The sequence below is a fragment of the Cyphellophora attinorum genome, assembly GCF_001299255.1.
Source record: "Cyphellophora attinorum strain CBS 131958 chromosome Unknown Contig11, whole genome shotgun sequence".
NCBI lineage: Eukaryota > Fungi > Ascomycota > Eurotiomycetes > Chaetothyriales > Cyphellophoraceae > Cyphellophora > Cyphellophora attinorum.
Window position 1 is genome coordinate 232,894 of NW_017253239.1, and position 22,593 is coordinate 255,486.

General features: G+C 52.9%; 8 protein-coding genes across 8 annotated transcripts; 3 read left to right on the forward strand and 5 right to left on the reverse strand.

Annotated features, from left to right (window-relative positions):
* Nucleotides 1-624: 624 nt before the first annotated feature.
* AB675_10618 (Ribose-phosphate pyrophosphokinase 2) lies at nucleotides 625-1,810 on the reverse strand (the record flags this gene model as incomplete). The annotated part of the gene is made up of 3 exons (XM_018139404.1): nucleotides 625-1,499; nucleotides 1,551-1,642; nucleotides 1,689-1,810. The coding sequence occupies 3 exons, from the start codon at nucleotides 1,808-1,810 to the stop codon at nucleotides 625-627; spliced, it is 1,089 nt and encodes a 362-aa protein (XP_018000691.1).
* A 451-nt stretch (nucleotides 1,811-2,261) lies between these two features.
* Nucleotides 2,262-3,138, reverse strand: AB675_10619 (40S ribosomal protein S6-B; the record flags this gene model as incomplete). The annotated part of the gene is made up of 3 exons (XM_018139405.1): nucleotides 2,262-2,520; nucleotides 2,572-2,831; nucleotides 2,890-3,138. 3 exons carry the CDS (start codon nucleotides 3,136-3,138, stop codon nucleotides 2,262-2,264), a joined length of 768 nt encoding a protein of 255 aa, XP_018000831.1.
* Nucleotides 3,139-4,429: 1,291 nt separating this feature from the next.
* On the forward strand, nucleotides 4,430-5,404 carry AB675_10620 (3-oxoacyl-[acyl-carrier-protein] FabG; the record flags this gene model as incomplete). Its single annotated transcript, XM_018139407.1, has 3 exons — nucleotides 4,430-4,603; nucleotides 4,654-5,247; nucleotides 5,294-5,404. The coding sequence occupies 3 exons, from the start codon at nucleotides 4,430-4,432 to the stop codon at nucleotides 5,402-5,404; spliced, it is 879 nt and encodes a 292-aa protein (XP_018000813.1).
* Nucleotides 5,405-6,130: 726 nt separating this feature from the next.
* On the forward strand, nucleotides 6,131-7,953 carry AB675_10621 (uncharacterized protein; the record flags this gene model as incomplete). The annotated part of the gene is made up of 4 exons (XM_018139408.1): nucleotides 6,131-6,275; nucleotides 6,358-6,631; nucleotides 6,692-7,021; nucleotides 7,086-7,953. 4 exons carry the CDS (start codon nucleotides 6,131-6,133, stop codon nucleotides 7,951-7,953), a joined length of 1,617 nt encoding a protein of 538 aa, XP_018000863.1.
* A 329-nt stretch (nucleotides 7,954-8,282) lies between these two features.
* AB675_10622 (putative transporter) lies at nucleotides 8,283-10,008 on the reverse strand (the record flags this gene model as incomplete). The annotated part of the gene is made up of 5 exons (XM_018139409.1): nucleotides 8,283-8,529; nucleotides 8,588-8,702; nucleotides 8,751-9,329; nucleotides 9,380-9,707; nucleotides 9,757-10,008. The coding sequence occupies 5 exons, from the start codon at nucleotides 10,006-10,008 to the stop codon at nucleotides 8,283-8,285; spliced, it is 1,521 nt and encodes a 506-aa protein (XP_018000905.1).
* A 1,533-nt stretch (nucleotides 10,009-11,541) lies between these two features.
* Nucleotides 11,542-14,721, reverse strand: AB675_10623 (putative importin; the record flags this gene model as incomplete). The annotated part of the gene is made up of 1 exon (XM_018139410.1): nucleotides 11,542-14,721. The coding sequence occupies one exon, from the start codon at nucleotides 14,719-14,721 to the stop codon at nucleotides 11,542-11,544; it is 3,180 nt and encodes a 1,059-aa protein (XP_018000590.1).
* Nucleotides 14,722-15,191: 470 nt separating this feature from the next.
* On the reverse strand, nucleotides 15,192-16,016 carry AB675_10624 (Diaminohydroxyphosphoribosylamino-pyrimidine deaminase; the record flags this gene model as incomplete). The annotated part of the gene is made up of 1 exon (XM_018139411.1): nucleotides 15,192-16,016. One exon carries the CDS (start codon nucleotides 16,014-16,016, stop codon nucleotides 15,192-15,194), a length of 825 nt encoding a protein of 274 aa, XP_018000631.1.
* A 718-nt stretch (nucleotides 16,017-16,734) lies between these two features.
* Nucleotides 16,735-19,011, forward strand: AB675_10625 (Long-chain-fatty-acid--CoA ligase 1; the record flags this gene model as incomplete). Its single annotated transcript, XM_018139412.1, has 3 exons — nucleotides 16,735-17,009; nucleotides 17,120-18,872; nucleotides 18,922-19,011. 3 exons carry the CDS (start codon nucleotides 16,735-16,737, stop codon nucleotides 19,009-19,011), a joined length of 2,118 nt encoding a protein of 705 aa, XP_018000684.1.
* Nucleotides 19,012-22,593: the final 3,582 nt, after the last annotated feature.

Below are 22,593 nucleotides of genomic sequence, written 5' to 3' on the forward strand. Positions count from 1 at the left end.
CAGCGGACCCAGTCGTTCGGAGGCCCTAACATCTGCAGCGGGATATCGAACGCAAACAACAATGTGATAGCATAGTGACAGTCCTATCCAATCGCAAGCATTCTGGGAGCATATAGACAATCCCTGCGTTTCTGATAGGGCTGCGTGTTTCTCGCATTATCTGCACGGTCGTGACACGAGCGGGGCTTTCAGTCTCGCCTTGGCATCATGCACTACCCTTTTCCCGTGAATGGAAGCGGCAGTAACTCGTTCTGGTTATAGCCAGGATCCCGATGATTTGAGATTAGTCACCTTGCAGGTACCGCCAAGAAGCCTCTTTTGCGGCTCTTCATGGATATGCTCTGCAGGCACAGAACTGAGCGTAAAGAGAGAACGATTGTGAGACGTCGGTATACACTTTCTTCTGTACCTAGTGAGCCTCTTCGACGTTAGGGAACGATGGAGCTGTACATTCCCATCGCACCAGGGTATCATTGGAACGCCTTGTATAATGCAAATGCCCTTATCATCGCGGGCTCCAGGAATCCTCCTGTAGATTGTATGCTTTTGTGGTGCCACGAAGGCTTTACCCAGCCATAGCGCCGCCAAGCCCAGATCTCACATGTAAATAAAGTCCCGTCGAGATCAGTCGACACTATGACTGAAGAGATAGCTAACGCTCTCGCCGTTATGCGTGCGGCGGATAGCTTCAGCAAGGACTGGGGCGATGTCGATAGTCTCAAGTTTACAGCCCTTGCGCTTGCCGCCCTCCCAGACTTCCTGGCTCAACGCTTCCATTTTCGCTTCTGGGATTGGAACCGTGTTGCTGACGACAAGCCTTGACAACGCTCCAGATTTGAGGGTCTCGACGGCATTGCCAGAGAGGACACCATGAGTGACGAGCGCGACGACGTCCTTAGCGCCATGCTTGATGAGGGTGTCTGCAGCTTTCGCAAGTGTGCCGCACGTATCAGCAATGTCATCCACAAGAATTGCGACCTTGTCCTGCACGTTACCAACCAGGGTCATTCGTGAGACTTCGTTCGGCCGCGAGCGTTCTTTGTGGATCAGCGCGAAGGATAAGTCCAGTCTGTCGGCCATTGATGTCGCTCGTTTGGCACCGCCAGCATCAGGCGACACGATAACACACTCTTGTCGAGCACCATTGACCTCAGCGCCGGTTGAGCCGACGTGCAGCAGGTTCTCCCGAATCCACTTGGTTGATGATGGCTCAGCGTAGAGATTGTCGACTGGCACGTTGAAGAAGCCCTGTATTTGCGAAGCATGCAGATCCATTGTGATGACGTGGTTGCAGCCGGCAGTCTGGAGCATGTTGGCCATCAGCTTTGCTGTGATGGGCGCTCTTGATTTGTCTTTCTTGTCTTGTCGTGCATATGGGAAATTCGGCAAGACAGCCGTGATCCGGCGGGCAGACGAGGTCTTGCAGGCGTTGATGATGATTAGCAACTCCATGAGCCCGTCATTGATGTCGCCAGGACGTGTAGACTGCAGGACGAAGACTGCGGAAAGTCAGGACATTCGCTGCCACGATTGCATTGAGGGTCAGGTACCATCTTCGTCTCGGACAGATTCGCCAATTGTGACTGATGTTTCCTGATTTGAGTACTGTAGCACCATAATCTTGGTGAGCTCAATGCCCAATCTGCGAATCCTTGTTAGCAACGGTTCCAGTCGTGACTACCGCATACTGAAATTGCAACATCTCGAATGCGCCAAACGCGGCAGGAGCGACGACGTACCTCTTAGCCACAAGCTTCGCGAGCTCAGGGTGACTGTTGCCAGTCAGCAGCTTTATTGAATTGGACGCCATGCTGCCGGCGATCGAGTCGGTGACTATGGAGGAAACATGCTGAGCAGAAGCCGACAAAGTGAAATCTGTCATGAAGAAAAACGCAACTGGCAGCGAGGGACAAAGTCTGGCCCCGCAGACACTGGGGGCTTGGCAAAAAGGTACGATGCAGTCACGAGAAGGCAGAGAGAATCCAGTTCGATATCGAATAAATGGTCGGTGAAAGAGATCAATTGCTCAATCTATGGAATGTGGTCGTTGGTATCTCGGCGGGCATTGCGGTGGATGCAGAACTTGCTTCTGATGGTAGCACAAATGGTTCAAGAATGTGTCTGACCAGCCTATCCCATTCAACCTTCGTGTCGTGACCTCCCCAGGTCAGATGACTGCTCATGCTCGGTTCTCAGGATGCTTTCCTGAGACAAGCGCACGCCATCCATGCATTTCGCTCGACAACAGCACAACCGGCCATCTACTTGTGCGCGGTTGAAGCACGTCTCTTCCGCAGCTCACTCTTCTTCTCACGCTCTTCGTGGACACGCTGAGCCAGCAGTTGAGAGTACTCGTTGGCCGCGTCCTTGGAAGCCTCCGCACGTCTGCGCTTGAGAGCGAGACGATGTCTCTTGTGCTGCATACGTTGAGGTGTGACGAGTCGCTGGATCTTGGGAGCCTTGGTGTAGGGTTTCGCGCCCTCTTTCTTGGGAGTGACCTCGCGTCGGATGACGAACTTGCTATAAGACATGTTAGAGACGTGCTCTGGTACTTAGATTATTCAGACATACCGAACATCATCCTGCTTTGTGAGACCGAAGAAGCGACGAATCTTGGTGGCACGCTTGGGACCGAGACGTTTGGGCTGGACGGTGTCGGTGAGGCCCGGAATGTCCTGCTCGCCCTGCTTGACGAGAGACAGAGCAAGGACGGCAAGATCTTGAGCGACAATGCAGCCACGAACGGACTTGCGCTTGCGCTCACCGGTCCGGCGAGGACGGTAGCATGAGTGGCCTTCGGCGAGCAGGAGCTTGACTCGGGTAGGAAGCATCTGTATAGACAAGTCTCAGCATTCTGTGCTGGCGCTTTCAGGAGAAGGGTCCACATACGACACCCTGCTTCATCGGAAAGCCTTGCTTGTCATTGCCGCCAGTAATCTTGAGGACGGTGCCGTTGAACTCATCGCCGAGGGAATCGCCGGAGACTTCATCGCCCATGCGACGATCCATAAATACTCGCAGTTTGCGGTCTCTTCGACTTCGATCAGCTTTTGGGTCCCTGGTTTGTATTAGTGTTTGCTCCGCCAAAACTCGAGAGTGCGCGGTACCATTCTGGGGATATGAGATGTTCAACTTCATCGTGGCGGCTGAGAGGGATCGCCTTCAACCGTCTGCCGATGAGTCGTGAAAGATTGGAACGATAGGAAAGAGAGTGTGGTGATGCAGTAATTGGTCGCATGCACGGAATTTTCGTGGGTGCAGTGGGCGCAATCGAAACTCTTGGCAGGAGCACACGTGATCAAGTCACAGCTCCGCTTTTTACGGACCGCGCTAGTACCGTACATACATTTTCTCCAGACTCGACCTTCAAGTTGTCAAGATTCCTACAGCGCCCTTCCTGGCCAGTATTTCCCGATATGTGTTCATTAATGTTGAACGCTCAAGTGAGGCTCATCTCACAATCACTGACTAAGACACAGAAAATTCATGGATCTTAGGCGCCCTCCTGGACCTAGAAACCTGTAATGTGGAAAATGCCCCGTACTTGTGTCCGCAGCCTGCTCGCATCTGCTGCCTCAACCCCAAGATGGTACAATTGAACAAAGCAAAGCCCGCCTGTGAACGCTCTACTGCAGCGGGTGAAGCTTCGGCTCTTTTGTGGGATGTATTGGTCAGCAATGAAGAGTCAGGTCGCCAGGGGAATCGGCTCGTGGGTCTGACCAGTGCTCTGTTGAGATGCCGCGGACCATGGGAGTATGCAGCCGAGACTGATAGCTTGAGCCTCCACCACTGATATCCGGACTCTCAGCGGCTGTCGCGGAGCCTTTCACGCCACTCCGCTCCCTATGTTGAACAAGCACAAATAATGTCCATCGAGCTTGGCGTTCAAAGATCCACTCCCACCCAGCTCTTGTGCCATGCTCCCGGTCGCCATATCACACCTATGAAGACGATCCGGGCGTTCAGCACGTCGTTTTGCGCAGGTTGTACCTTGTTGCTTACCTGTTGGCATGGTTGAACTGCCTCCTCCAGCTGGTCTTCACTTGCTCTCTTCATCCGTGTACTAACTCGTGCTCAGCTCAGCCCAGACAATTCGCCGACTAAACGATGATATTTCCTGAGGCGGTACGACGAACAGGCTGGCGGCATTGTCAGCTTTGATCTCAGTAGCGGCCTATAGATGCCGCTTGCCTCTTCCCAAATTCGGAGTCTATCCCTTTTTGGGACAAGCCTCCGCCTGCCGTCCCGTGGTACCTGTATAGAGCGGCAGATGAAGTGCTCTGGAACAGGCATAGCGGGATGAGTTTCTGCGAGCTACACTATTGTCTGCAAGAGCACCATCAGGCTTGTCGGTTCATTATCTGGGTATATATATACATTGCACCACGCTGCGAAAGGTGCGCCGGTTTCTCGTCCCTCGACATTTATCATGGCGGCTTTGGTGTCTGACCTCTTCTCCGTGTCAGGACTAGTCTGTGTTGTTACAGGTGGCGGCACTGGCATTGGCAAATGGACTGCAGAGGCGTTTGATGCCAATGGAGCAGCCAAAGTCTTCATACTGGGACGACGCACTGCGGAGTTGCAGAAAGTCGCAAAAGGAGCAGTGGGTATCTCGTGTATACCTGAAATGATGGAGTGGACTGACGAAGGCAGCCAAACTCTACGATCATTCCAGTGACCTGCGATGTCACAAATCGCGAATCACTGCAGGCTGCGGTTGCAGAGATTCGCAAGCACACGACATTCATCAATGTTTTGGTATCAAATGCCGGCTACCTGGCTTCCACCAAGTTCATGAAGGTCCCCCACGAGCCTGGATCCGCGGAGGATGTCGCCAAGTTCCTGTGGGCCAGTGAAGCCGAGGATAAAGGGGTATTTGACACCAACGTCGAGTCCGTATACTGGTTGTTCACCGCTTTCCTGACACTACTGCATGCTGGGAATACCGAGGAGTCAAGTGTCTACCGTCAGAAAGAGATTGACTCTCAGTTCATCGCCGTTGCAAGTCTTAGCGGTCTCCTGAAGAAGACGTTGACAGGCTACATGTATAACGCCTCTAAAGCTGCTTGCGTGCACTTTGCCAAAGGTGTCAGTCACGACTTCGCACATTTGAATATCCGCGCAAATACGATATGTCCGGGCGCTTTCGTTACAGGCATGACCGACAAGTTCCTTCCGCCAGTCGCGGAAAAGCGTGGCGGTATGCCCGTTGAAACACACCCTGCAGGGAGGACTGGTACTGCTGAGGTAGGCCTATTATGTACCTATGGAATTTTCGATGCTGACATCGCAGGATGTCGCTGGGTTAATGCTCTTCTTAGCCTCTCGAGCAGGTGCCTACATGAATGGGTCTGTAATCAATATCGACGGAGGACATTTGTCGATGACTCCCTCGGTTACTTGAGGTCATCTTGGTGAAGACAAGGCGGTGCTGGTGTATGTTCAAGGTGCTAAGACTTTTCGCATCGAAAACAGTGCTTCAGCGCTCACAAAATACAGTACTGCGATGGTCGCGCTCATCCATGCAGCGTTACACCGTCACTAGCTGTCAATGTCAATGCTCAGGGGTTTGAGTCGTCATCATCGAGCCCGTGCAGATAACATTCTGCGAGTCGCGTACCTGCCTTATCTGTGAAGGATCGGTGGGGTGGATTAGGAAACAGCTTCATTCCTTGATGGCGTGCACTTCAGCCAGGGTCATGAACGAGCTCTGTCATCTGATCACACTTATGTTAGTATTGAAGCTGTTGAGTATAACTTGAAGCACATTTCGCTCTTTACTAAACTATTATATCCGATCTCGCTCTCGCTCCTGCTCCCGTTCATTCTCGGTCTAAGTGCGGCTCTATCGGGCATTCACCGCGGCACGCCACCCTCCCACCTTCCCCGTCCACTCACAGTAACTGCACGTTTCTACTATAGTCAATGGCGCCTGCAATATGTCTTCGCTTATGCATGGGCGCGGCAAGCTTCTCCCACTCGACACGCCATCGCCTTACCGCAACTTTCCAAATGCCCTAAAGCATGTTGAAAGAGCATCTCCAATAAAAGTTCTGCGATCCCCAGATGCAAACTTTCGCCATCTTCCCTAACCTTCACAAGACTACAGCGTCTTGGGACCATACAGTAGATGTCAGCCATCGTGCGGCCGATCAAGTGGTTCTACCATGAATTTGGGCTCGCCGCTATCCACGAGACGGGCCGCAATGCCTATCTCATTATCTTGGCTCGCGCACTGCGGATGTTCGCATACGGCACGAATAGTTTGATATTAGGTACGTCTCTGCTGCGATACTGCTGAGCGTTCCGTGATTTGCACAGAAGTTTGCGCTGACACAGCCGCTTGCGCTACTACAGCGATCTTCTTCTCGGCTCTCAAATATACCGACCATCAAATCGGACTCTTCATGACCTTAACATTGGTGGGAGATGTGCTTCTTGGCACCTTCCTTACGCTCGTCGCGGACAAGGTTGGGCGAAGAAAGGTGTTGATCGGAGGTTCCTTCCTGATGGTGTTGACCGGCGTGGTATTTGCAGTATTTGAGAATTTCTTTATACTACTCATGGCCGCTGTGGTTGGAGTCGTCAGTGTCACAGGTGGCGACTTTGGTCCGTTCCGAAGCATCGAAGAGTATGGATTAGCCTGGAACACCGTCACTGTCGTTTTCGTGCGCTAACATCTGAACACTAGGTCCGTTCTTTCACAATTGACGACGCCAAGCACACGGCCAGACGTGCTGGCATGGTACGTCACAATTTCTGCAATCGGGTCAAGCCTAGGCAGTGAAGTCTCCGGTCGACTGATACACGCGCTACAAAACGTGGGTTGGGAAGTGGTGCCGATCTATCATGCACTGTTCTGGATCTATGCCATCATGGGGGTCACCAACGCGATCTTGATGCTGATGTTGAGTGATGCCTGCGAACTCCAAACCACGGATACCTATTCCCAAGTCCCTCAAGACGAGGCAGAGGCAGAGATGTCATCCACCCAGCGGCCGACTGGCAGCACCCTGAAGGAGTCCCCTCAACCGACCAACTGGTTCCATCGCTTTCGCACATGGCTCTCTACTTCTCTTTCTCAGATATCGGCGCGAGACCCGTTCCATCATGTACAAGCTGTGGATCCTCCTTGCCTGTGACTCGGTCGCAGACGGAATGGTTCCTTACTCACTCACAAATTATTACATGGACATCAAGTTCCACCCAGCGAAGTCTACACTTGGAGATGTCACTTCCGCCAGCTACTTCCTTGCTGCCATCGGCAGTACTTTCGCTGGGCCTCTGGCCAGAAAGATTGGCTTGATCAACACGATGGTCTTCACGCACGTGCCGAGTTCTGCGGCCGTGCTTTTCTTCCCGGCGCCGCCATATTTCTGGTTGACTGCAGTGCTTCTGCTCGTTAGAGCCGGGCTGAATAATATGGATCAAGCTCCGCGATCAGCGTTTATTGCTGCGGTTGTCAAGCCCGAGGAACGCACTGCAGTCATAGGCATCACATCAACAATTCGCACTGTCGCAGCAACATCTGGTCCCACAATTACAGGCCTGTTGGCGGCCAAGGAGGCTTTCTGGATTGCCTTCGTCGCTGCTGGCATATGTCGTTTGGCCTACGACTTTGGCCTATGGTATCTGTTCTCGACAGTGAAGGTTGAAGAGGGTGGCGGCGTCGGTGACAAAGAGGCGGCTAACCGACTGTCTGATGAGGAAACCTCGCTCGAAATGGCTAGCCTGGCAAGTTCAGATGATGAGGATAGCAGTCCTTGGGCTGCAAACGGGAGACGGTCGCCTCCCAAGGCTGCCGATGGGTATGCCCAGGCACAACCCAACGACGGTATGGCAAGCGTAATGCACATGAACCCCAATAGCAGTCTACAGGCGCCACAAGGTGGGCTAGATCGGGTCAGAAGTCGGAGTCCGCATCGATCCTCGACGGCAGAAGACATACTCTGAGTTTGGAGAGACGAAAAACGACTAAGACGGAAAGTCGTTCCGTTCGACTTGGTCATCGCCCGTGTATGAGCACAATGATTTGATACATGTTCATAGCCAGGGCGAACGAAGCAGCCCACAACGTCGAATCTCAGGCACAAAGACATCGACGTTGAAAAGTATTGCTCGTCGATGCAGCTCACCATAATTTTGCCCTGTGGTCGAGAATTCTCTCAAGGCGCTCTCGATTGCAGCCCCACCCGCCTCATCTCCAGGCCGGCGACCAGTGTCACTGTCGCAGAGCGTTCTGCCGTGCTTGATCCCTTCCGAACCAGCGTCCTGATTGTGACTCACAATGTATATCTGAACTGTGGATTCTTCTTGTCGGTCAGGTCATCTTCGTAAGCATGATCAAATGCCTCCATCTGCCCCGCCTTGTCCCTCCTCTTATTCTCCATCACGCAGTCCAGGCGATAGATCAGGCTCACCACCGCACAGACGATCGAGGTGGCGATCGTCACAATCCAACCTGTGTTGTATCTGGGAGCCTCTGTGGCTTTGAAGACCAGCGGGCCGACGAAATTTCCCAAGCAGTAACTGTTCTGACGTTAGCATACCGGTGCCCGCCTGACTGGAAGCTTTGGATGTCACGTACCCAACAAACATGCCCGAAGACCCAACAGAGCGCTTGGTGTAGCCGGCAGTGTTGGCGATCTGCATGCTCATGAGCACAGCGTAGGCTCCGCCGTATGACGCGAGGATGTAGACTCCTATGAGTTCATTAGCACAAGAGCTGTCCGGAATGAACTTCGTCGTACCGAAGAGTCTGGCGCCCTTCTGCGACTGCGGCAGCTTCCAGAGGATGAAGCTCCCTATGATAGTACCACACACACAAATCGTAACAACGTAAGCCCGCCACCCCTTCCACCTATAGCAGACGTACGGCGCCACCAGCTCGATCGTCCCAATGACGAATCCAGCCGGCATGACCAACAGCAGACTATTCAACCCAGAGAATCCCAAGTCTCGAATGATCAACGGGATAAACGTAGACACCGGGCCATTCGCAACCAACATAGTAAAGGCCATAATGAAGACCATCCAGAATCGCCTGTCCAGAAGAAGCTCATACACCTGACCGATCTTGAAGTGCGTGTTGCGGACACCAGAGTTGTTCTGGCGCATACGCGCCACAGCGATGTACTTCTCACGGTCGGAGAAGCCGCGGGCGCGGATGGGGTCGGGCGGCATGAAGAAGAGGATGACGAACGACCAGAGGATAGTGATTGATCCGGCGACGAGGTACATGTACCGCCATGGTGAGAGGGAGCCGGTGATGTGGCCTAGGCCGTAGTTGATTAGTGGGGAGAAGATTGAGACGTAGCCGGTCATGGAATCTGGTGGGAGGTGTTAGTTTTGGAAACTTGTAGGTAGGAGCGAGACGAACACCAAGCGCCCATGCGAAGGGCTTGTTCTTGCTTCGTGAACCAGCCTCCCACGATCAGCATAAAGCCGGGACTGACGCCGCTTTCCAAAAAGCCCAGAAAGAACCGTTGGGCGTAGAGGCTTTGCCAATTGTGGCAAGCGGCCGTGCAGGTAAGACATGCTCCCCAGAGGAACACAATGCCAAAGATGACCCGTTCGATCGGGTATCGCTGCGCGAGCAAGATTGCTGGATAGGCTCCGACGATGAATCCGAGGTAGAAGATAGCTGAGGACATCGAGTAACGTATGCCGACGCTGAGTTGTAGGTCCTCTCGAAGACCGAAGAGTGCCTGGTGGCTGTTAGCCAGCAAGGAATGCTAGCTGGGAAGGGAGACATACAGCTTGTGACAGCATAGCCTTATCGTAGTACTGCAATCCGTATGTGGCACATAGGATAGAGGTGAGTCGTTTGTCAATCCTCCTGACGAGCTTCTTCTCCTCCTCTGGCGTCCATTCCTGGTCGCCGGCGTAGGTAGCAAGGACCTTGACGGCCTCGTCATTGTGAAGCGTGTCGATGGTAACAGACTTCTCCAATGTTTCCGGGGCGTCATTCTTCTCCTCCCGGCGGATCTCTGACTGAGGGTCGGCCATGCTTGCTTGATGATTTCTATATAGGCTGGAGTAGCAGCGGAAGAGCACTCGACCGGGAACCCCCCGACCTATATATCCCCAGCACTAGGCACAGCCGAGTGCCGGGCAGAGGTCCGTGTCAATTCATGGCGAGTCAAAGCGAGGGGTGGCAACTTGGCAAGACGAAGACCTCGGCAAGCAATCAGCAAGCCTGTCAAGCACTCCTCTGTGCCTCGCTTGTCTGTGTTTGCCAAGCAGGGCAATAAGGATGCCCGCACTGCGATTGGTGTGCGCACCGAGATCTGGAGAAGAGCGTGCGGGGAGGCTCTTAGAGTCGTGACCGCCACAAACGTTCGCCTGGGGTTGCGAAACTTAGATTGTTCGTTCTTGGCTGTCCTTCGGGAGACCGCCCGCTAGAATTCCGTCCACTCATCTTGTTTGTGCTTTGGCTGTATCGAGAAGGAGAGGCAAGTTGAAATATGTGACAAGTAATAGACGAGATGCAGCGGAACGACAAGGCTTTACCTTCCCGCCGGACTGCGTCCCTTTTGAATGTCGTCTGGTATAGTCACCTCAATCTATACTCGCTTCATGGTAGAACTTGTCGGTGCAGTGCTCCCCATTGATGAGCATTGCCTGCATTAGGGCGCGGGTGCACAAATAGGGAGGCAGGAGCAGTAAGGATCTGACCCTACATATCTGAAATGGCAAAAGGACAACAACCACGTCCCACCAACGACTGAATTCGGAGCGGTCGAGCACGTACCTGATAATGAGGGATGTCAATACTAGGCGAGTCGCTTCAGCAGCGTATAATTTGAGCGAGTCCAGAACACGGGCGAATGTCGATCGCCGCAAGAACCCTGCATCTCAAGGCTTCATGGGCGGCTGTCCGAACAGAGGCACGACGAGATGGTTGAGTTCCATGACCGGGAAGTACATACAGCATTGGTCCCAACGATGGGTGTCGACGTTAAAAAGAGCAGCATCGGGGTAAAGGCTGGTGTTACCAGAGAGCCGCAGGCAGGCTCACTGTCGTATAGCTACTGTACCTGAACCTGAGATAAGGCTGACACACTCCAAAATAGAGGGCTTGTGAGTCTAATATCTGATCATTCTTCACATTCCACCTCGTCCTCGGATCGTCCTCGCATACACTTGTATGCATAGCGCTTATGCAACACTCTAAACGTGTTGAATCGTGCCCATCACGGACGTATATGAGCTGAACATCGTGCATGCTTAAACATGAACAGTGGCCAAGAGTGTGCCCTTCGTGGGCATCGATGGCAGTGACTATGATGAAACAATAGGCTTGAGTGCAGGATGCTGCACTCTCGTGCTTGGAAGTGGACGATGACGTGGTGATCTTGCTCGCGGCCGGCCCAAGAATGAGGGTTCTGTAGGGATTCCAAAAGCACAGCCTGCATGTGACAGCCATGTCGGATACAAAAGGTACACATCTCGCGCACACGTCGTTAGCGAGCCAGCGGGTGATTATCCAACACCATAGACTTCAGATGTCCATGATCTGGTTCGTAGGAGCGGTATCGCTCATGTTGTTGGCTTGTCGGCGACCGCAGCCGCGGCAGCTTGAGTGTTTTGCTGCTGTGTGGCATGTTGCACAACTTGGTTGAGGAAGTTCTGATCCTCTACAGGCACCGTGCTCATCAGCGACGAATAGAGGGGTGGCTGCTCACGCTGTAACCGCTCAATCGACAACTTGAAAGCGCCGTACGGATCGAACTTATCCAAAGGACTCTCTAGAACACTGTCGTCTTCCATGATGCTTTCCTCATCCTCCTCCACTAACGAGCTGAACTTCTTGGCTTCTTCAGACAAGAAGTCCAGATAAGCTTGCGATTCGTCCTTAATGTCGCCCTTTGTGTCAGGTAGGGTGGCTGACTCGACATTGCCCCATTCCGAGGCGTCCTGAGCGCCGGCTGGCTCATCATTCCATTCATCTGGATCCTCGCTAGAGGGATAGTCATCATCGGGATCCGCCCCATCATTAGCACGCATTGTCTCTTCGCGAGACTTGACCGCTGCAGGAAGTGTTTTGAAAAGGTATGTAACACCCTGAAGCAGCCGCGGCCAGCCGGTCTGAACTGTTTGTGGAACCTGTTCCGCTGGAATGGGAAGCAGAGCAGAAATTGCAGCAATGCAGAGCTTCTTGTCATGCACTCTTCTGAAGGTGTCAATGCTGCCAAACCATATTGAGAAAAACTTGTTCGTCCAATTATGGGTCTCCAAAATTTGTAGTGCGAGTAGAGGGTTGTAATAGATGGCGTTGATGACCATCTCTAGCAGATGCAGTCTGTATGACTTGACCATGTTCGCCTTCAGGGCAGGATTGGCAAGAGTCTCCATGGCAAGGCTCGTGAAGGTCTCAATATATGTATCGAGTGGGCCTCGACCACGGAGATTCAGCATCAGAGCCTCTGCCAGCTTGCAGCCGCAGATACGGTCTACACTGCCGACCTTCTGATCCTGAAAGATGTCCCGAACCATACCCGCCAACGCCTGCAAATATGGCGGATGCTGCACCAGTTTGTCTGAGCCATATGCAACAAAGTTGTCCAGGGCTGGAAGCATGTCTTCGAGGTAGAGCTCGGCACCATCTCTAAATGTCTTGTGCATAAGCTCGAAAGCTTGCCACATGGTGTCGGAGATAGACTTGGATGCAAAGGTACACGAATCGACGATCTCAAAGACCTCGTTGAACAGATCGAAGAGCTTGTTCTCCAGCGTAATCGTGATGACCGGCATCAAGATGGTTTCAAGATGGAGAAGTACATCTGGTGTAGCCTCTAATGTCAAGATGAGAGTGCCGATAGTCTGCAGAACGCCGAGTGCAGCGATTGACTTGTCGTCGAGATATTCTCCATATTCTGGAGCGTCGCCATTTGTCTGTGCTTTGGCGTCGTTCTTGTCCAGTAGTTCTCGTATTATGCGGAGGTATGTATCGCGTAGCTGCTCACAGAGTGCGACCGCAAAAGGAGTAAGCTGTTCCGAGAACACTTCGACGAAATCCTCCATCACATTTGACAAAGCATCCACATCGACCTCGTTTGCTAGCTTCAGAAGCTGATGCATGATTTGTGGGATATTTTGTTGCATGGCAGTTCTGATCACATCATGTCTGATCAGCGGCTGTAGTGCCAGAGAGGCCTGTACTCTGACCGGCAGCTCAGTGTCGGCCATGGACTCGAGCATGTTGCGGTAAATGACCATGAGGTTATTGGGATCCTTGAAGTCGAGTTGATCGAACTTCTCCATTGTTTCACACGCACGAGCTCGCAGGAAACCGTGGCGTGATCGGAATTCTGGGAACACATGTCGAACGAAGAAGTATTCAACTTGGTCAGCGATGGGGCTCTTCTTGCCCAGGATGACGGAGGCAAGCGAGCCGATCATGCGTAGTGCGCCTTCCTTCTCTACTGCCTGCTTCTGGTCTTCAGGCGCAGACTCGTATTTGGTGACAACTTCATTGACATAAGACAGGATCCCGTAAGTTTGCTGCTTCCTATTTTTCGTGAGTGCGATTAGAAAATTGATTGCTGCAATGTCGGGCGCCGAGACTTCTTCGTAATAATTGAGTTTGCGATGTAGATATTCGGCCGGGTCGTCAGTGAAGGTTTCGATGTCCTCTTCTGTCAAGCACAGGACTGGAAAGATCAAGTGCTTGATGAGATTGTCCATATGAGGCTTGAGCATATCCCACATCGATTTAGGCTTGACGCATTCTTCCAGAAATATGAGAGTATATGACAGCGATGGCTTGCTCAACCAGTGGTTGCCGCCTACCCACTTCTCGATCTGGCCCAGGTAGCCCTTCAATATTTCCGGAGCAAAGTGTGTAATGAAGTTTTGGGGGAAGTCTCCGAACTCCTTTGCTTGCGTAGTCGAAAGTGTCGTTGGATTGCCGTACCGCACATACAACCGATTCAGGTTGGCATAGCACCACTTCTTCGTCTTCCACCATGGGCTTTGTTCCCTTTCGTCGACTTCCTCGAGCTGCGCATACGCAGGTGCATCGTGGGAGATGATTCGCAAGAAAAGGGTACACCAGTCTACCGTCGTCTGATGCTCGCGGAGCGGCGTCGGTAGTTCATAGTAGATGGCGTGCTTGTAGCATTTGACGACTAACCGCAACATCTCACCCGCTTCGGGGTTGGCCTCGTCCACCAATCTGTTGCCAATACCCAGAACGCGGGGAAATGACGCCTGAACCACTTGATCAAGTGTTGTCCTCTCGTTCTCACCAGCCTTGAACCGGTATGTCCGGCATACTGCCAACAAACACTGCAATCCCGCGAAGACCGAAGTGGCATCTTGCGCATCCATCAACTGTATCGTGATGTTGATGTATTCTGGCCATTTTGTCGGGAAGTCGTGGTGGAGGATGGTTTGTAGTGCTGGCACCAGCTGGGCTCGTATCTGCGAAGGCGTTGACGCAAGCACTGGTAGGAGGCGGTCTCGAAGGGGTTTCCTTTCGGCGTCTGGTATGGGGGTGTGTAATGGGTTCTCGGTGGGCCATCCTCGCGATATCCTGTTCTTCAGGTAGATTGCGGTGGACAACCGTATCGCAGTGTTTTCCTCGGCCTGGAGTATGTCGAGCAAGGCTGTCGTGAAGCCCTGGTGCTGTTCGGCGGTCTTGAGGGCAGTCTCGGCCTGGGATCGCACATTGGCGTCTGCGGAGAGGGTAGATTCGATCGTGCTACGGAGGTCCATGTTGAGTGCACGACTGCCCAAACGAGGGCCGGCTCCAGGATAGCGCCAAAACAGCGAAGGCTGCAGAGCAAATGTGGTCGCGAGTGATGAGTGCTGGAATTTGGCGGGCACGATAATCTTCGTGGAGGGGGATGGATAGGGCCGCCTTACCGGCGGGTTTACCTTAAAATCGCCAAGCACGCGCGGTACCTTGCTCAAGTGCGAGGCTTTTTTGAAGCCTTGCCACGACGGGAAATTCGATCAGATAAGTACATTATGGTAGCCCTAACACAGGAGATACATGGCATTATTATACACGGACATCAGAGATCAAGGACAGGCGCAGCAGCAGCAGCTGACACAATGCCTTCCAATAAGCCATCGGAGTTGAATTGCATCGAGACTGATGCCAAACTAAGCAGGCTTCATCCGGCTGTGGCGCAAACGCAGACGAAGTTCTATGCGATTTCATGGCTGGAAATCTTTGTAGCTCAATCTGACAGGCGTTCTCGCAACCAGGCGAGATGAACAGTATAGCCCGAGCCCAACCGCAAGCCTGCCGGCAAGGCATCGTCTGCTAGTCTCCATACATCAAAATCGTCCAAGAATGATGCCATGAAGTCTTCGAAGATAGAAGAGTCTCTCAACTGTTGAGCAACAAGCACTGCTGTTGGCTTGGAGCTGCTCACTTTCAGCCGGCAGAGATCGATCATTGTCTGAACAAGTGGCTTGATGAGAAAGTCGTTGTATATGCAGTCGCACGCAATGATGAGGTCTAGATTCTGACCGGGTCTCAGGGACAGACCCGCCCTGGACGGCTTGTCTTTTTCCCAATCTAACTCCACGAACCTGAGCGCCGCTTTGCTAGCACCCCGTGCTTTCTGCGTAATCCTGCATTCGGCGATGTTCTCATGAACGCGTTTCGAAATGTACGCCTGATCCGTGAGGACATACGTGTCAACATGAGGTGACATTGCAACACCAATGAGCCCGGTAATTCCACAGCCAAGTTCGACGACTGTAGCGTCCTCAGATAGGATGCCCTTCTCGTATAGTGCTGCTGGCTTTGACGTGAGCCACTGGGCAACCAATGGACTGACCTTCCAGAGCACTGCTCCAGTCGTGCCAGTGTCTCGTTGAGATATCAACAGTCCTGGAGACTGCTTCAGTACGAAAGAGCGAATGCCTATGTCGATGTCAATTTCATCCGCTTTGGCATCAACAAAGCCTAGGCTATTCGAGGGCAAATCTTGACTGAAGAGCACAAAGGTCTCATCAGAAGCATCTCTCACCTGCTCGCCGAGAGCTTCGTTCATGACGCTGACACGACGTCGATTCGAAGTCAGCCCTGAGTTGAATCCAACACAGTTGCAAAGTAGTTCAGTCTCATGCACCGGCGTGGTGAAACGTTGGTGCGGCTGCCTCGAATCACATTACTGCTCACCCGCCCATGGAGCTCAGCTGACATAAACCCCGGGCAGATCGAGTCACTCTCGAATGATCCGCTCAGAGCCGCAGAGACCGCACAGTCCAGATAGCTTGCCTCGAGACCGTGGTGACAGGTGTTCCCAAGGCAGCACAAGAGCCGGCACGAGGCGCGGCGTTCTTGTCGAGGGCACGTTTGTGGTTTGTGAGAGGTGGGCGAAGGCGGCTGAGGGGCGTTTGCTGGGGAAACGGCGACTTGGTACAATACCAAGCCCTTGACAAAAGAAGTGGGCCAATGAGATGACGTCGACAGGCCGAGATGTGAATAGCAGGCGCAGCTCGTTCCCATCACTTTCACGCCTGAGTCTCAATCCTCGAGCCACTTGAAGCATCGCGACTGCCGTATCTGCCTGCCTGGGCTATCCGCAAAAGTCACGTATTCACCTTCACGAAAAACGAAGGCTCATTTAAACACGCCCTCATTCAGACAGACGTCTCCCACGAAAGTCTACTTGTCTGACGCCTGCCTCGCTTGTCGTTCTGAAGCGCTGAATTGCTCTGGTCGAAATCTAAACCGGTAATTAATCGCATTGCGGACCATCTACAAACATGTCGTTCCAAGCATTGGACAAGGACACACGGCCGAGATTTGATGGCTTCGCCCAACCGCATATGAAGGACAAGGGTCCCTTCACCGTCGAGGCCGCCGGCTACGAGAAGAAAGATGGCGAGACCATACCAAGACGGCATCCTCTTGCCAAAGACAAGCTGTTTGACAGGCCTTCCTCGGATGTGTCAACTACGTACGAGAACCTCAAGAGATCGGCAAAGAAGTTTGGCAATAACAAAGCGATTGGCACCCGCAAGCTGATCAAAGAACATGTGTAAGTCTTTCACCCGGCCTGAGCAAGCCGCAATGCCGGACGCGTATTCTACTTGTCTATCTCCCTCCCCGCAAGTTGACACGGAGGACACTGACATTGCCAATATATAGGGAGAACAAGAAGGTCAAGAAGATCGTTGACGGCGTTGAGAAGGAGGTCGACAAGAAATGGACCTACTACGAGCTGAGCGGCTACGAGTACATGTCGTTCCTCGACTATGAGAAGCTGGCACTCGATCTGGGTTCAGGCCTTGCAGGTCTCGGCATAACATCATCCGATAAGATACACCAATATGGTGCCACCAGCGCGAATTGGCTTGCTATGTCTCACGCCGCAGCCTCGCAATCGATTCCTATTGTGACTGCATACGATTCACTGGGTCCCGACGGCTTGAAGCATTCACTCCAGCAGACCGGCTCCAAGGCCATCTTCATCGACCCAAATCTGCTCAGCACCCTCGCAAGTGTTGTCGGAGATGCTCCATCCATCGAACACATTATATACAACACCCTCCCAGAGAGCAAGAGTCTGAGTAAAGATATCGAAAGCCTGAAAAGCAAGCGGAGCTCTCTTAACGTACTCAGCATCGATGAGCTACGTAAAGCGGGTGCCGACAAGCCCGTCGAGGCCAAGCCACCAACTCCTGACGACATCTGCTGCATCATGTACACATCCGGCTCGACTGGACCGCCCAAAGGTGTCATTTTGAAGCATCGGCAGGTCGTCGCCTCAATGGCTGGCGTCCAAACCGTCGTTGGACCTTACATCGGCCCCTCGGACGCTCTCCTCACCTATCTTCCACAGTCACATATTCTCGAGTTCATGTTCGAGAATGCATGTCTCTATTGGGGCGGTGTTATGGGCTACGGGAGTCCAAAGACACTTTCCGATGCATCAGTCCGCAATTGTAAAGGCGACATCAGGGAATTTCAGCCTACAATTCTTGTTGGTGTACCCGCAGTGTGGGAATCAGTGAAGAAAGGCATCCTCTCTAAGGTGAATGCCGGATCTGCAGTGGTGAGAAGCATGTTTTGGGGCGCTATGTCGCTCAAGCAAACGCTGCTCGGTTATGGCCTTCCTGGCGCGGGTGTTCTTGATGCTGTTGTGTTCAAGAAGCTCAAGGATGCCACGGGTGGCCGACTGCGCATTGCTTTCACGGGTGGCGGGCCCATATCTGAAGATACTGTCAAGTTCATCAGTTATGCAGTCACACCCATGATCTCTGGCTATGGTCTGACAGAGACATCTGCCATGGGCTGCATCCAGGAGCCATTCCACTGGGATCCTTCTGCATTAGGTGATATCACCGGCTCCATCGAGATCAAGCTTGTCGACTTCGCGGATGCTGGTTACCATTCGACCAATAACCCGCCTCAGGGTGAGATCTGGATTCGCGGTCCACCTGTGACCGAAGGTTATTGGGACAATGAGAAGGAAACCAAGGAAGCCTTTGAGGATGGCTGGTTCAAGACCGGAGACATTGGAGAATGGAACAAGAATGGCCACCTGCGCATCATCGATCGCAAGAAGAACTTGGTCAAGACTCTCAACGGCGAATACATTGCAATCGAGAAGCTCGAGTCTACTTATCGCTCAGCACCAGTCGTTGGCAACATCTGCTGCTACGCTTCAAGCGAGAAATCCAAACCTATTGCCATCGTTGTGCCAGTCGAGGCTGCTTTGAAGAAGCTTGCTTCCGAGAACGGCATCCAGGGCGACAGCGTGGAGGAGCTGGTCCATCAGAAGAAAATGAAGGACGTTGTTCTCAAGGAGCTGCAGAAGGTTGGCAGAAACTTGGGTCTCCAAGGTATTGAGATCATTGAAGGAGTCGTGCTCACTGAAGAAGAGTGGACCCCACAGAGTGTGAGTGTTCATCCAGCTTCCGTGTGTGACTGTCGCTAACTCATTCTAGGGCTTTATCTCACCCGCGCAGAAGCTGCAACGCAAGAAGATCCTCGATCACTACCAGAAGGAGGTCAAGGAAGCCTATGGCGATTCCTGATCTCGCATCGACACCAAAGGTCTCATTTCTGTCGTGACTGGGAAGGCATCAAAATGAACAAGAATGCGAAGGCGCTGCAATTGATCCGTACATGTCGAAAAGTATAATAGTCGGTTATCACAGTGGCAAGTATTGGTATTCGCTGTGGCGTACCGGAGCGATCCCTAGCATAAGTATGTCAACTATCAACGAAGTCCGCCTCTATCCTGTAGTCTTTGAAGATTTCCGTCTGTTCTTCCAACCCTTTCTCCGCCTGACCCAACATAACTCCTCTCTGGCGAAGCCCACGACATCTGCTTTCCCTGAATTGACGCTGAAGTGCATTTTCGAGCTAGTCGAAGGTTTGTAACGCTGTAACTTGCATCGTCACGGTGCAGACCACACGACGCACCAGTACTGCCCTCTTGTCGCAACGCAATCACTTTGCTCCCTCCACGTCCAAGTCAGCGCTCAGCCTCACCACTCACTGCACCATGCTGGTAGACTCAATCACCTGGCATGCATGACACACGCCAACCACCACTGAATCCCAACTACCACTACCTTAATTTTCTCACCGACATCTTCTTCATTTTCATCGGCCCCAAGACCTGAGCTACCTCTTCCTGCGTCAGCGTGCCGGTAGACACGCTCGCAGACGATAGATCACCGAATTCGTCCCATGAAGCCTCCTCCCCGTACGGATACATAGGGCCCGGCGGTGCGGGATCAGTAGAGCCCGCACTGCGTCGATGCGTGGTATTGATGCGATCGATTACCGATCCAGAGTACTCGTCATCTCGTTCAGACCTCCTCAGCTTGCCGAAGACCCAGCGTAGGTAGCGTTGATGCCGTTCCCTTTTTTGCAGCCACGCCGGCTCGAGGTATCGCGGCTCTGGCCGCTTAGCCAGCGCTTCCCATGGATCGAAGAAGCCTTCTTCAGGCAACGGAGCGTCCTTCAGCCAAGACGACGCTGCTTCATTGACCTGTTCACCATCAAACGTTGGGGGCTGGTCGATGGGCTCCTCCTGCGAAGTTTGCTGCTGAGCATCAATCTGCGCGATCAGGCCAACGCCCGACGCTCGAGGATGAAGTCCTTTTCTTTCGATGCCAGTCTCGCAACAGCATCGCAGCAGGCTTTGTCTGGTCGCACAAAGCCTGGCTGAACATGTCTCATCCATATCCAATGCACTGTAGCTTATGCCCGTGATTAGCTGCTTCTGTCAGAATGTGTAATGCTGTCTTTCGAGGCAATTGCACGCGCTGATCGTGAAAATCGTGCAATAGACAGATCAGGGCCTCGAAATCACGTCTGCTGCAGTGATCATGCGCAAGCAGGATCCAAACCCAATCAGCGACTTCGATACTCTGTGCTTGCAGCGCCTTCAATTCGAGCTGCGCCATCTCAGTCTGGCCTTCCCGGAGCATACTGGCTACGGTTAATAGCCGGGTTGTCTCTGGTTGGTGAATCCATTCCTCCTTGACTTTCTTCAACAAGGTCTCGCGCATTACTCGGTTCGGATGGACTGCAAGCACCTATGTGGTTGTCAAAGAGTGCTCCTGCAATATACAGTCTCGCCTACCTGAAGCAGTGCAGTGTCCAGCAGCGACGCCGCCTGTAGATCACTCGCCCGTGCATTCTCAGCAAGAGCTTGGGCATACTCAGCCGATCCGTGCATAGGATCGCAATTGGCGACTACTGCCGCCTCATAGTGCACTGCTGTGGGCTGCAACTGTCGCTGCACAATTAGGTAGACCAATAAGGCCTCCACTGCTGGCAGATCAGGTTCATTGTGGGCTATCCAGAAAAGCTCGCGTTCGAGCTCAGGCGTGGGTGTCAGATCGGCAACCTGCCCCAGCAGTTTCTTTGAACCATCTTCCGTCGTCCAGATTCCCTTGCAGGGCTGTTCCGGAGGGTGGTTTGGTGGGGGAGGAACGTAGTATTTTGCAAATATGGGCCTTTTGAGGTTTGCACCAGAGCGTTGTTGCGGTGCAGAACTGAACGCCCTGTTCCTGTGATTTACGACATGTCGTGCAGGTAAAACTCGGTGGACTACCGGCGCGCAAGGGCTTCGAAGCGCTTCGACGACTCGTGCACCAGTGCGCATGAGCGCGTCATTGCTGGTGCGACAAGATGGAAGGGGAACACTGACGCGCGATCGAGGTCGGAATTGAGGATCCAGTTTCATTCAAAGGCGGCGGAATTACTAGCCTAATTCCGCACGAACTCGCGGCCGTTACTGGCACCACTGCATGCCCTATTAGGCTACCTATCCTCTTCCCACCTCCACCAAATTGTTGCCATTACTGCTGTCACCATCAAGAACAATACCTATCCGTTGTCTCACTGAGACTGGACAATCGGATCGCTGAAGCTGGCTAGTAGTGTCAAGGCTAATGAAGCCACTAATGGCCATAGGCTGAGGAAATCTTGTGTCTATACACAGAGTCAGAGGATTGCGATTATGCTACCAGAATTCGGATGCTGCGCGTGGCCGGGACAGAGCTTAGTCCGGCACGGCATACCCGCTGCAACATCATGATGTGCCCCAGTGATCTGTTCTCGGAGAGATCTCACCTTAGTTGGGCTAAGCCTTACAGGCACACTTCGGCTACACCGCACAGGGGGAGCCCGAACGTCCGATGATCTTGTGCCATTTGCTGAAAGTGCCGCAAGATTCGCTTCAACGGGTTGTAACTCACGGTGATAGTCATGGTTTGTGCACAACTGACGGTGCCGACGCCAGAGCTGCAAGCCGGTGCACACGTCTGCGACCTCGCATCGACTACCTTGAATCGGCCTGCTGGCCAGATCACTCTCCGCTGTGCAATATTTGCCTCATACGAAAAGGCTTCCGGCATCTTGGCAGCTCACAATTCGCGGACTGGTAGGTTGCCTAGTCAGGAATGCTGTAGGTCATTCGGTCCTCACGACAACGTACGTCGAAATCGCTACCGGCTGCAAACCAGCTGTACCGGCCCTGGCCATCCGTCTCTCAATGCAGCAGTTGTCTCTGGATGAATGAGAGGCTGCCTGAGCGCATCTGAGTGGGCAGGCCTGCTAATTCCCCGTTCAACATGTGAAATTGCATGGCGTAGCCACCCCTCAGGTTGATTCTGGGTCTGGACTTCCAAGTATGGCATCACGCGCTTCAGAATGCAGTTGCCCTCAGACGGTGGTAAGAGCAATGCCATTGATAATCCGTTCGAGAGGCTCAGCTTTAGTCGGAAGTACGTTTACGCTATGTCGATCGTGGGACCATGCGCCACTTCCTCGTCCGAATAACGTGGCCGCATAACGCTCTCCAGAAACTACATCGTTCCACGAACTCATTACAGTTCCAGGCCCCAGAGGTATTTACAGAGATCATGTCATCGTTGCCTAGGTAAGATGACCTATATCTACGCTCCAGCCGCAACCGCATATGCTTCGCGATATGATATCTGCTTGCCACCAAAACCGGAACGTTAATTCTCCTTTGGCCACTGACCAACCAAAGACTGTTCGCCTCCTGTTGTGGCTTTTGCGCTGACAGCAGCAGATCTCTACCGCATCTATCGGTCGAGGCAACAGCCTTGAGGACGTCTTGCAGAGTCCCACAA